The sequence below is a fragment of the Tetrapisispora phaffii genome, chromosome 1 (genome assembly GCF_000236905.1).
Source record: "Tetrapisispora phaffii CBS 4417 chromosome 1, complete genome".
In the NCBI taxonomy this organism is placed as follows: domain Eukaryota; kingdom Fungi; phylum Ascomycota; class Saccharomycetes; order Saccharomycetales; family Saccharomycetaceae; genus Tetrapisispora; species Tetrapisispora phaffii.
Genome location: NC_016520.1, coordinates 444,618 through 457,254, shown reverse-complemented (window position 1 = coordinate 457,254; position 12,637 = coordinate 444,618). Strand labels below are relative to the sequence as shown.

The following is a 12,637-nucleotide window of genomic DNA, read 5'->3' as shown; positions in this document are numbered from 1 at the left end:
CATTCTACATATATTATACAATACATAGTTGCTTATTTACTTTTCATTTTAGTGTACAAATTAAAATTACATTATTTAAGTATCCATACTCAAATAAACTTTATAAACTATATTAATTAGGACATTGGCATGTCATCAAATGTATGAATGAAACCACTCATTATAATATTAAACTACACTAGTTCAACGTAGTTAGCAGGGAAGATACCTTCTTGATTATTGACTCTTCCAGTCCACCAGTCATTTTGCGTATCAGTTTTCTTCAGAATAGTGACTACATCTCCTTTATTAAACGACAAATCACCTGCTTGTTCACCTTTGAATCTGAACAATGCTATAGCTTTTGGGCCCTGCGGTATAGGAGATGAAACATAAGAATCATCAGTGTTTTTTCTTGAAGATGAGAGTCTAACATTAGAGAATCTATTTGCTACATCATTAACACCACGATTACTAACCGAATTATTATTCGAATAGTTATCATAATAATCCCTATCTCTTCCTCTAAAGTTTCTTTCTCTTCCATTATAATCATTCGCATAGCTTCTGTATTCTTCGGTATCATCTAAATCACTGAAAGAGTCACCTCTATTTCTTCTGGAATGGCTTGTACTAGATTTGTAGTAATCTTCGTCTGAACTATATCTGGAATCTGGGAGATCATTATAATATCCATCGCTATCGTAGTTGTCGTTATAATTATAACTATTATTGTAACTGAAAGCCCTAGATTCTAGAACACGGAACAGAGGATCAACTGAGCTAGGCGCCCGTACACGTCCAGATAGAATCATTTTAGATTTACAGTTGTTTCCATAAAATTTTCTATTCGCCTCTCGACGTTCAACAATCACAGATCCCTCAACTGATACACCTGCAAATAAACCTTTACTTTTAGAGTATGTAAAAACAGCTGCCACACCACCAGCACTCGCAGCAGCAGCAGCTTCAGCACTTCTACCTAATGGTCCAGCAGATACAGAAACGTTACCACCCAGAGTTATCGTACCAAACTCAGAAAACGATCTTACAGCTTCTTCTGTATTCAAGATGAAAACAAAATCCGTTAACTCAAATCCAACCATACCCCCGGCACCAGCACCTGCCATGGCAATGGCGGAAGGTGCTGACCATGTTCCATCTCTTAATCTTGCTACGATTATACCAGAGCCTGCTCTACCTGAAAACAGAAACCCTGCCTTGAAGACAGTAATAACTGCCAAACCTTTAGCTCTCTTTAAAACACCTGGTGGGATGACTTGATCAGCCCCAAATAACTGATTAGGCTTAATAAAATTTGTAAGAATTTTAGAAGCCTTTTTAACTTCACTTGTTAAACTTAGTGGTATTGGATTGTTTATTCCCATTTTTAATAATTCTATTAATAACCTTTAAACACACTTACAATTATTAAGTTTATAGAATAGGTTTGTTGATTTTATATATAAATGATTGATCTGTAAGATTTATATAAAAGCAAAATGTCTTTCCTTCTCTTCTTTTTTTATTTTTCTATGTCATCGTCATTGAATCGGTTTCGAATTTCTAAATTTCAAGCCTTCTTGTCAATCAATGCCTTGCGAATTGCAAAATAAGGTGCTGACTATAAAAATGACTTCCATCACCTAAAATGATTATCTACTTCTTAAAATTTTATAAAACAACAAGTTCTTAATAGAACAATACTATCAACTATTATTTATAGTAAATTGACTGATAACAATGTCAAGTGATAAGGATATAATAGATCAAGTATTTGACACAGGTTATTCAGTGTTGAATAAGGGTGCAAACATTGCGAATGTTGTAAAATCAGAAGTACTAAACAAATTAGATTGGAAGCATGCTACTAAAGATTATTCGCCAGTTCTAGTTAATGTTTCTGATTTGGATGATAAGACTATACCTTTCTTGAATAATTTCAATTTTGACACTATTAGAACTTCAATCAGTAGCACCAGTATCCCTAAGCTTGCTCTTTATTTGGGTATTTCAACCACTTCAATAGTTTTATTTTGGAAAACTGCAAAGCTATTAACTGTTCCTGATTACTTACCACAATTAGAAAGAGAATGTGTTCTAGTTTTTGGTGACGTTAGAGATCCTATTGTGAGAGGTCAAGTGATGGATTTGTATAGAAGAAGATATATTGTATTCGTGTGCTCTAAACATGCAAAACAGTACAAAGAAAAAGAAGAAGAGGATGACTTTATGCATCACATTGACCCTACATCATCTAATGACTTGTCATATTTTATTGATTTCATCAATAGGCCACAAGGAGAACCAATAAAATTAGTGTCCATTTTGTTTATGCCCAACCTATCTTACTATCCAGATGGATTTCAACCAACTTCCAAATTAGAGAAAGAATTCAATTGCAATGTATTAATACACTATAATGCTTTGATGAAAATAGTACCATATTTTGAGAATAAATCTAAGCAATGCATCCTTTTCAACCCATCATTGTCATATAACCTTAATCTATCGACCAACCCAACAGAGCTTTTGATTTCAAGTTTGATGAATGGCGTTAAAAAAAACCTAGAAAATGTGAGTAATTTGACGGTTTATACAGTAAATATTGGGATTCTGAAGATTGGGGGTCAGGCTTCCAACTATAAATATCTTAAGACGCAAGGTTCAAATATAAATGATGCGATGCTTTTGCCAATATACAAATTAATAACCCATCATAATGGAAATTTTGTTCAACGAACATATAATTGGGTCAAGACATTCGGATATTATAACACTACTTTTTATTGTGGAAGGTATAGTTGGTTAAGTAGTGTAAGTTCATTGCCAAATTTTTTATTTAACAAGACATGAATCGCCCTTCTCTTTAAGTTAATAAATTTTAAATATTTAATCATTAAAAGATGGATATCTAATTATTAAAAATGCATGTTTTAATATACAGTAACCTATAAAGATAAAATCCTAATATTTAAAAAATTAGACTAAATCATGTTTTATGGAATTTAATTGTTTAATAATGGCCGATCTTGCAGTGCCACCGGTAGCATCTCTTCTTTCTACACTCTGCTCAAAATTGAAAGTTTCATATACATCTTTCTCGAATCTGTTATCAATTTGCTTGTATTGCTCCATTGTTATTTTATCAATACCTGATAGACCTTCCTTTTCTGCTAGAGCAACACATTCACCTGAAATATGATGGGTTTCTCTGAAAGGAACACCTTTTCTAACCAAATAATCTGCTAAATCTGTTGCTAACATATCCATAGTTAGAGCAGCTGCCATTTTATCACTTTGTACAGTTAATGTTGAAATCACGCCAGTTGCAATTAAAATCGAATGCTCTACGGTAGTCAAACAGTCGAATAATGGTTCTTTGTCTTCTTGCATATCTTTATTATATGTTGATGGAATACCCTTTAGACTCATTAATAACCCACTTAAGTTACCAAATACTCTGCCTGACTTACCTCTTAATAGTTCCAAAGAATCTGCATTTTTCTTCTGTGGCATTAAAGAAGAACCAGTAGAATATGCATCACTTAGTTTAATGAAACCAAATTCAGCTGTAGAATAAATGATAAGATCTTCCGCAAATCTAGAGATATGATTCATGAATAAAGTACTCCAAAACAAAATCTCCACCACAAAATCTCTATCTGAGACAGCAACAAGAGAATTTCCAATCACGCTGTCGAATCCTAACTTTTCAGCTAAATATTCTCTATCAATACCATAAGGATGTCCTGCCAATGCACCTGCCCCTAATGGAGACTTATTCAATCGTTCTTTCAATTGCACTAATCTTTTGTAGTCTTCTAAGAAATATGTAGCATATGAACTTAGCCAATGAGACCATCTAATTGGTTGAGCTCTTTGTAGATGTGTATAACCTGGCATTATGAACTCAATTTCTTCCTCTGCTCTATTGATCAGAACGTTAATCAAAGTTTCTAAATTTTTTAGCAATTTATCTGATAAATATTCTCTACAATATATTCTTAAATCAGTCACACATTGATCATTTCTTGACCTGCCTGTGTGAACTTTACCGGAAATTTTCGTACCGATGATTTCACCTAATCTTCTTTCATTTGCAGTATGAATATCTTCATCATTTGGCATCTTAATAAAAGAATTATTATCCCACTCTTTCTCAACCTGTAGCAAACCTTCATGGATTTTAACCAATTCTTCTTTAGTAATCAAACCCAATTGAGCTAAACCTTCTGTATAGACCTTAGTACCTTCTAAATCAGCTTTATATAACTTATAATCATAAGGTAAAGAAGCATTGTATAGATGCATCAAAGGGTCAGTTTCTCCAGTGAATCTACCACCCCATAGCTTTTGAGTGTTCTCTGACATTTCAATATGATAATTTTTTTTCTGTATATTTATTCAGTTTTCAGTTCACTATAATAATTATAGCAATTGTTATACTTGTTGGTTATTACTTTTATATATCATAAGATATATATAATCTAAATAACAGAGAGAATACTAATAAGATGAAGAACATGATAAGTTAAAACCAATCAAGAAAAGAAACATGGAATATATATCCTTATTTATACCTGTCTTGATAAAATTACCAATCTAGAACGTTCTATGATAAATTGAATAAATTCAAGAAATGAATCATTAAAGTCAAGATGCTACTGACTAACAAACAAGAAACTACTTCGTTCCTGTAAGAGTATATCAATTATCAATTTCTTAACTAAATCATTAGAATTTGGGTTGTTGAAAACACTCTTAACTGTTTCTGATTCTTTTATTTTTTAAAACCTTATTATATTATATATACAGGCATTAATATTGAAATTTGTTAAAAATGACTGATTCAATCAACAGCAAAATTATGAGTCAAAATTGTTATAAAAACGGTATATTATCTTCGGGTTCCCAAAATGGAGATTGTAATCTCCTAAAGCGGTGCACGCGATGAATTAGGAAATTTCACTTTCTTTCATACAATATCAGTGTAAAGGTTTTATAAGATAAGATGTCAACATTATTAGTCTTGACATAGAATAAAATAGAATAAAGTAGAATACTATTCATTCATTCCTTGTAATAGTGTGCACACTATATTTAGTCTCAAAGAACCAGTAACATAACAATCGATAATGCATTGTTCACAATGATTTTTCATTAATGAAACAAATACGTAACTTTGAAGATTTATTGTGATACACAATGTATATATAGCTGTAAAGTTGTAGACATGCTAAAAACTTCTATAGTACTCTTTCATATATACTTTCTAGATTTGACATTTGACCATGTGATTATGGCTTACATCTACCACTGAAACGTGGATATAGAGAACAGTCTCTTACTGTGAATCTGTCACATAACCAAGCTAAAATACGTTCAGTACCTAAACCGTAACCACCGTGAGGACATGTACCGTATTTTCTTTGGTCAATGAACCAGTAGTATGCGGCTGGGTCCAAACCTTCACTCTTCATTCTTTCCACTAAAACGTCAGCATCGGTAATTCTCATGGAACCACCGGTGATTTCACCGACCGTTGGCATTAGAACATCAACTGATTCTGTGACGGACTCATCGTCAGCACATCTTTCCATGTAGAAGGATTTGATTGCAACTGGGAACTTGGTTAATAAAATTGGCTTACCGATGGTGTCTGTCATCTTTCTTTCTGCAGCTTCGGCAATGTCATCACCGAATTTGAAAGGAGCACCATCTTCGTTCTTAATGTCATGTTCAACCAACCATTTAATAGCATCTTTATATTCTAATCTTAAGAAAGGACCTTCTGGAGCAACAAAATCTGGGTTCAATTGCTTAACTAATGGACCAGCAACTGGGTCTTCCAAAACGTATTTGACACTGTTGATAATCAACTTTTCAATATGGTTCAATAAGTCATCAAATGTAATGAAAGCTAATTCAGCTTCAATATGAGTATATTCAGATAAATGTCTTCTGGTGTGTGATTTTTCAGCACGGAAAGATTCTTGAACACAGTAAACATCACCTAAAGCTGGTAAACAGGTTTCTAAATATAATTGAGAAGATTGCGTCAAGTAAGCTTCTTCGCCGTAGTAATCTAATTTGAATAAAGTAGAACCACCTTCGACTTGAGTTTGAACCATGCATGGTGGAGTAACTTCAAGCAAAGATTCTTCCACATAAAATCTTCTGATGGCTTTTAATAATGCAGAACGAACTTTCATGACAGCAGATAGAGTTTCACCTCTTAACGTTAAATGACGTTGGTCTAATAATAAGGATGCGTCAGCACCTTCTGCAATTTTATTAGTAAAGGATTCGTCACCAGATGGAGCTAATCCGACTACTTCGTAGTAATCAACAATCAATTCAACGTTGCCTGGTGCTGTCTTACCTTCTGGAACTTTAGTGATAACACCATATAGAGTAACGGTGGATTCAAGAGTTAAATCTAGGGTTTGTTGGGCTAAAGCCAAATCACCAGATAAAACAGTTTGTAAGAAACCGGAACCATCTCTTAAAACAACAAATACGACCTTCTTATTTGAACGGAATCTATGGATCCAACCGGAAACCTTCACTCTTTCTCCCACCTTGGCATAAGAAGTGTTGATTTTACATTTTTGAGCAGCTGGCAAGGACTTGTCTTCTTCAATCTTGATGTTCAAACTGCTCATTTGTTTTTCCAAGTTCTTAGCATCCTGTTCTTGCTTCTTAGCATCTTGTTCCTTTTGCTTGATCAGTTTCTTGTTTAAACCATCACAACCCTTTCTAGCCTTTTTCAATGCGGAGGCAGAAATTTCTTGATATTCATTATCTTCAGCTTTGAAAACAAATAGTTTTGGTTCTGGAGCTTCAGCACCATTCTTTTGTTTGTTAGCAAATAAAGCGTAAGCTGGACTTTTGAAACTTTGTTCTTGAGAACCAACAACACTCAATTCGTCAACACCTGTGGAATCGTTAATATATAAAGACATTTTGTTATTCTTCTTAGAGCAATTGCCAATGAACACAAAATAAATGCAATGAAAGAATAGAAAAATGCAACTAAACAGTATTAAATACCTAGTAACTAAATAGTAAATAAACAAATTAAAAAATGTGAATTTTGACTCATCAATAGTTGAATATATCAATTACTCACTAACAAATTTGAATAAAAACACTTAGAAAAAAATAAAAATAAAAAAAAAAAACAATATCATGAATACTTTTACATACAATTTCCAAAATTTTCCAGATTAAGCACCATGATCCTCACAAATTGCTTAACAATGTTTCAATTCAACCCAATTACCCATTCATAAAGAGTTTAGCAATTGTAGATGTCGACAGTATATTGAACGTCAAGAGATAATCTAAAAATTGATGAGTATTAATATCAATTTTCTTCAACTTTTTCTTAGAAACACACACATAAATTTTATACTTTTTTCGAAAAAATTGAATAAATTGAAAAAAAATGTAACTTTTTCCAATTTCGAAATCGAGTTTTTCCTCTTCGGGTAAGATCTTGCATTCTTGAGTTATGATAGTAATACTAATAGTAGGAATTCTTGATTCAAAGGATTCTCTAATCAATTGCAATAGTCATATATATAGAAAAGACGCATCTCTGCCAGCCTATATCAATCATTTGTCTCCAATTCTCTGCCAAAAGGGGTCTTTTATAATGTCATTCATTTTATCATAACATATTCTTATATCGTGGGTTTGTCGATCTTCTGTTAAGTAATACAACCCTTCAAGTGCTAATTCTTTAGTTATGAATTCAAGACATTTTTTATAGCATACTCCAACATGCGATACAGCATGGGCATCATCGCTTAACAGAAATCTATTGTCGCAATGTTCAGAGGCCAATTTGCAAATACTTTTACCTGGGTATGGTTCTTTTAAATCTTTTCTTAATGCTGATGTATTGATTTCGATTAGCCCGTCGTAAGAGTGTATGAACTGTAAGTTTCTAACTATTAATTGTTCTACATCTTTCCATGTTGTTGTAAGATCTATCTCATTTAGGTAAACAATATTCTCGTTATTCGATTGTTCGTTCTTATCAATGATATCCCCAGTTTTTATGTTAACTTTTAAATCTTTTGGAATTAGAAGTTTATATAAATCAAAATGACCCACAATTAGCGGTTTCAAGTGCACTAGCATTTCATATTGTTGGTTATAGTAATCGATTAAAAATTGTTTAATATTGTTCTTACTTGATTTCACAGCTTTAACCCAATTTTCTTGATCAAAATCTATTGGAATGTTATTGACATGATGTAAAGATCCAATAATAAACTTAATAACATTAGAATTTTCACTAATTAGCTTTTTGCAATACTCTATATGAATTTTATCACATCCTTCAATTTCTGATCCAATCAGGAATGTCGTATTGTACTCATTGGTATTGTTATATTTACTTTTTACCAATTCTGCATGATGCATAAATTTTTTAAATTGTGCTTGCAGCCTTATCAAAGCTTCATCACTAGTCAATATACTCTGCTTTTTATCTAAGTTCGTAAAACAAAATTCCTCTGGATATAACAATTCATCTGTTATTCTTGGCATATGTTCTGTTAAACAGTATGTTTTGAAATCTAATATGAGTGCCTCTGCAACAATGTCATCTAGGCAATCCAAGCCATGTGCAACATAATCTCCTGAATGTGAATGGTGAGAATACATTTATTTTTATTTTCTAATCGTAGGAATTGTCAACTTGCAATTTTCATTAGAGAGAAAGGTTAAAAATATTGATTGTTTGAAAACAATGAGCTTTATTATATATTTTAATTTATTTAAAATAATGACTCTGTTGAAATAAATACATTCAATGGTTATAAGCAAAAAAAATGGAAAAGTCCGGAGTCGAACCGAAGACCTCTCCCATGCTAAGGGAGCGCGCTACCAACTACGCCACATGCCCATTATTTACTGGCTCGAAAGTCAAATATTGGTATCACAATAAACAGATTTGTGACAGGAATGTAATATAAATGAGTGTTGGTGTTGGAAATTGCTCAATAGTTGAATTTGTGGAGAAACAAGCTTATGTTAGTTAGAACCAACTTCTAATTTAGTGTCATTAGTCACTTTAGTTGCTTTCGAGTAGTCCATATTCGTAATAGTTGAATAAACGATTGCTCTTTTATTAGTATATTTAAACAATTCCATATAGAATTTAGATGTCCTCCTTATATATGAGTTTATCTGATAGTTGAATGAACATGTGAGCGTGTTCAGTCATTCTCCAAAGATCTTTAATGCTGTATTGTACATCTGTGTTTATCACGCAGCCATTTACATTGTAGTGAAAATTTTTCATCTATCATTTGGAAGAGTGTTCTAGAACCTCCTATTCAATTAGTAAGTGATCAATTGGTTCTGAAATCAAAGTGTCATAAACACTTAGTTCTGTAACATACTACAATAATCCTGACAGTTGGCGTTTTGTATCACATACTCTGACTGTTTGCGTCCTATCAGGATTTTACGAAATGTTTATCTTGACACGCTTACGATTATGATATCAATCAAATTAGTACCACAGTCCTGGTAGAAGTTCAGTTCCAATCTACAAGTAACAATATCTTCAGATGTAACCTTCTTTAATATTTGGCCAAAGTTGCTGCTCATAGATAATTTGAATAGCACAACTTTTTGCTGCAAAAGCAGTTCTATGCCCAACTTTAATTGAGTGTATATTTTTACCGCTGGATAATGAACTACATTCATGAGGAAATGCCAGACTTATTTTATTAAGATGTATCCCATCTCCTCAATAGCAACTGTAAAACTGGTAAATAAATGGCAGAATGATAAAGTTTCTGAAGGAAATAGTAATTTCCATGGTTTCCAATATGCAAGGAGTTACTTTCTGGTGGTACTTAATGTGTATATGATGAACAGTATTTAATGAAATTGGTGACATCTTTTACATTAGAAAGAGAACTTTAAAGATTTTTGAAAGAAATATGTATTCTATAATTGTATCCAGAGCTTTGAGAATTGTTCCATAGATATTTATTACAGTTGTGGTGACAGAGTGTGCAATAGACACCAATGGATCTCGTACTGTTTCCTAACGACTGATCAGGTACATTGGTTTAGTATTTTTCTGAAACAGCCCTCCTATACTGATCAATATACTCTTCTCTGCTCAGTAAAGGAGCCTCGTAAACAAAACGACTGCACAAGTGGTATATATTTTCATTTTTGAAAACCGTTATAGTTTGCCGTCGTTGTTGTTAGCTTCCAGCCATTAGTTCATTACACTAAAATAAAAGAGCAGCATTCTGCAAACAGTTATGGGCCTCTTGTATATGATTGAATATATAAATCTAATATTGTAAAGTACATAAAGCTATAGGTGCTCTGCTACATGCCTTCATCTTATATACTTGTGCTCAGATCATGGTCAGTCTCTCCAATCTTCCATTTTTCAATGATAATAGACATGGAGTCTTGCGATAATCAAAGCACACATGTGTATGAGATACAAAACTAGATACCTGTTTATGGCCTGTGTTCCAGTAGTCAAGTATATGTACTGCTGGTATGAAAAAGTTGCGCCAGCAACGCTATCGATCAAATAGGCTATCATCCGCCTAGTGGTAGTCGTTCTGTCATCGCAAAGGAAAGTAATCGCTAAGACAGCAAAGTAAAGACCACTGCCAAGACTCCAGCGCAGTGCATCTTTGTGGCTGAGAGCTTTAAATTCGTCAGCAGTAGTCTCATCAGCTTTCCCATCCTCTATATCTCTATACTCCTGCTTTTTGAATAAATTTAGCATTGTCGACTCTCAGAATGTACCTTGTCGACCTGCGTTCACGACTTAGAAAATGTTGTTGTGCTTAGCAAACCATGTCTTTATATAAGGTCAATTTGGAAGAAAGCACACTAGAAGTAACGTTTATAACTGCAATCGCCATGTTACTGTTCGAATTCGAAATGGTTGCCAACAAAATTGGTTGCAACTGCATTGAAAATATCAAAAGTTTAAGCATGTAATATTAACGATAAGCGTAGTTCTGCTATATCTTGTGCGGAGAAGAAAGATGGAACTGACCAGTAACATGTAGTTATGGCTGTAAAGGATAAGGGCGCAACAATAGTATTCCTGCATTATTGAGAAAGAAACACATAAAAGGGTTTATGTTTCAGTTTCAGTTATAGATAGTTTATATGGTTTAGTTAGAGATCTAAGCAGAAGACTAGACGTCAACTGGTGGTATGCTAATGGATAATGTTTGTATTTAACTGTTATTTTGTGCAGTATGGACTCTTTACATCAACATATAATGTTGCCATAGATTAAAAATTTGCTTCCTGGAAACTGTTAAAATGGTAACTGAAGTATTGGGAAGACATAAGATAATTAGTGTGGAAGCTTGTAATAGTTATTATGAGCAATTAGTCGGGTTGTTGATGGTTAACTATGAATGTACGTTTATATATATTTCAATAGAAACATCAGCTAGGATATATGCTACTAGCAGTTAAACAGCGGCACTTACTCTATTGAAGACCAATTGCGGCATCAGTGGTAAGATTTATTCTCATTGGAGTGTTATCTGTTCTCTAGATGTAGGGTGCAGGAGGAATGGTTACATATAACTTAGGAAACAAATCCCCTGGGAGAGACATGGAATAAAGATTTGAACAGATAGTTTTTGCTGAAAAATATTTATTCAAATACTGTGCTCAATAGTTGTGTTCATTGCCTTAATATATTAAAATGTTGTTAGATTATATACTTTATATCTAAATTAACCTCTCTCGTCTCTTGGACCTGGATCAATGAATTATTAGCTATTGATTACCGGGGTTTATATATACATAATATTTCAATCTACCGTTCTGTCCAACGAGACGACGTCGTCGAATTGAACATGTACGGCAGACTGATGGTTCTACAGTGCTATTTATGCATTAGAAATTCTGCTATTACATTCTTGCAGGCACTATTGTTTCAGGTTTGCAACAATAGTCTCGTATAGAGGTAATATCTGGTATCGTATAGTCACTTATACGACCAGTGACGTTTCCAACAACATGAATATTGTCAGAATTATTGTAGTGTATGTGACAGAACTAAGTGTTTATGACACTTTGAGTCCAGAACTAATAGATCACTTACTAATGGAAAGAAGGTCTAGAACAATCTTCCAAGTGGTAGGTGAAAATTTCTCACTACAATGTAAATGGCTACGTGATAAACACAGATGTACAATACAGCACTAAAGAGCCTAGGAGGATGAATGAACACGTACACATGTTCATTCAACTGTCTAGATTAACTCATATATAAGGAGGGCATCTAACTCTATATAGAATAGTTTAATTACACTAATAAAAGATCAATCGATTATTTAACTATAAAGAAGATGGACTATACTAGAGCAACTGAAGTGGCTAATGACACTAACTTAGATGTTGGAACTACCCAACATAAGCTTGTTACTCCACACTGGTATCGTATAGTCACTTATACGACCAGTGTCATTTCCAACAAATATTCTATTGTGTCACTGTAACATTAACTCTATTTGATCTGAGTGAATGTACCTAAAACTAAGATACGAAATTAGTAAGCGCCGTGGCGCAGTGGAAGCGCGCAGGGCTCATAACCCTGATGTCCTCGGATCGAAACCGAGCGGCG

The 12,637-nt window shown here is 33.4% G+C and overlaps 5 protein-coding genes and 2 non-coding genes across 7 annotated transcripts; 2 read left to right on the top strand and 5 right to left on the bottom strand.

Annotated features, from left to right (window-relative positions):
- Positions 1-173: 173 nt before the first annotated feature.
- TPHA0A02210 (SYLF and SH3 domain-containing protein) lies at positions 174-1,367 on the bottom strand (the record flags this gene model as incomplete). The annotated part of the gene is made up of 1 exon (XM_003683689.1): positions 174-1,367. One exon carries the CDS (start codon positions 1,365-1,367, stop codon positions 174-176), a length of 1,194 nt encoding a protein of 397 aa, XP_003683737.1.
- A 355-nt stretch (positions 1,368-1,722) lies between these two features.
- On the top strand, positions 1,723-2,835 carry YSC83 (Ysc83p; the record flags this gene model as incomplete). Its single annotated transcript, XM_003683688.1, has 1 exon — positions 1,723-2,835. The coding sequence occupies one exon, from the start codon at positions 1,723-1,725 to the stop codon at positions 2,833-2,835; it is 1,113 nt and encodes a 370-aa protein (XP_003683736.1).
- Positions 2,836-2,961: 126 nt separating this feature from the next.
- Positions 2,962-4,353, bottom strand: ARG4 (argininosuccinate lyase ARG4; the record flags this gene model as incomplete). The annotated part of the gene is made up of 1 exon (XM_003683687.1): positions 2,962-4,353. The coding sequence occupies one exon, from the start codon at positions 4,351-4,353 to the stop codon at positions 2,962-2,964; it is 1,392 nt and encodes a 463-aa protein (XP_003683735.1).
- Positions 4,354-5,279: 926 nt separating this feature from the next.
- On the bottom strand, positions 5,280-6,947 carry DED81 (asparagine--tRNA ligase DED81; the record flags this gene model as incomplete). Its single annotated transcript, XM_003683686.1, has 1 exon — positions 5,280-6,947. One exon carries the CDS (start codon positions 6,945-6,947, stop codon positions 5,280-5,282), a length of 1,668 nt encoding a protein of 555 aa, XP_003683734.1.
- Positions 6,948-7,602: 655 nt separating this feature from the next.
- On the bottom strand, positions 7,603-8,661 carry HIS2 (histidinol-phosphatase; the record flags this gene model as incomplete). The annotated part of the gene is made up of 1 exon (XM_003683685.1): positions 7,603-8,661. The coding sequence occupies one exon, from the start codon at positions 8,659-8,661 to the stop codon at positions 7,603-7,605; it is 1,059 nt and encodes a 352-aa protein (XP_003683733.1).
- Positions 8,662-8,829: 168 nt separating this feature from the next.
- On the bottom strand, positions 8,830-8,902 carry TPHA0Atrna10A. The gene has a single exon. It is a non-coding gene; the product is annotated as a tRNA-Ala (tRNA).
- Positions 8,903-12,568: 3,666 nt separating this feature from the next.
- On the top strand, positions 12,569-12,637 carry TPHA0Atrna6M. Its single transcript has one exon. It is a non-coding gene; the product is annotated as a tRNA-Met (tRNA).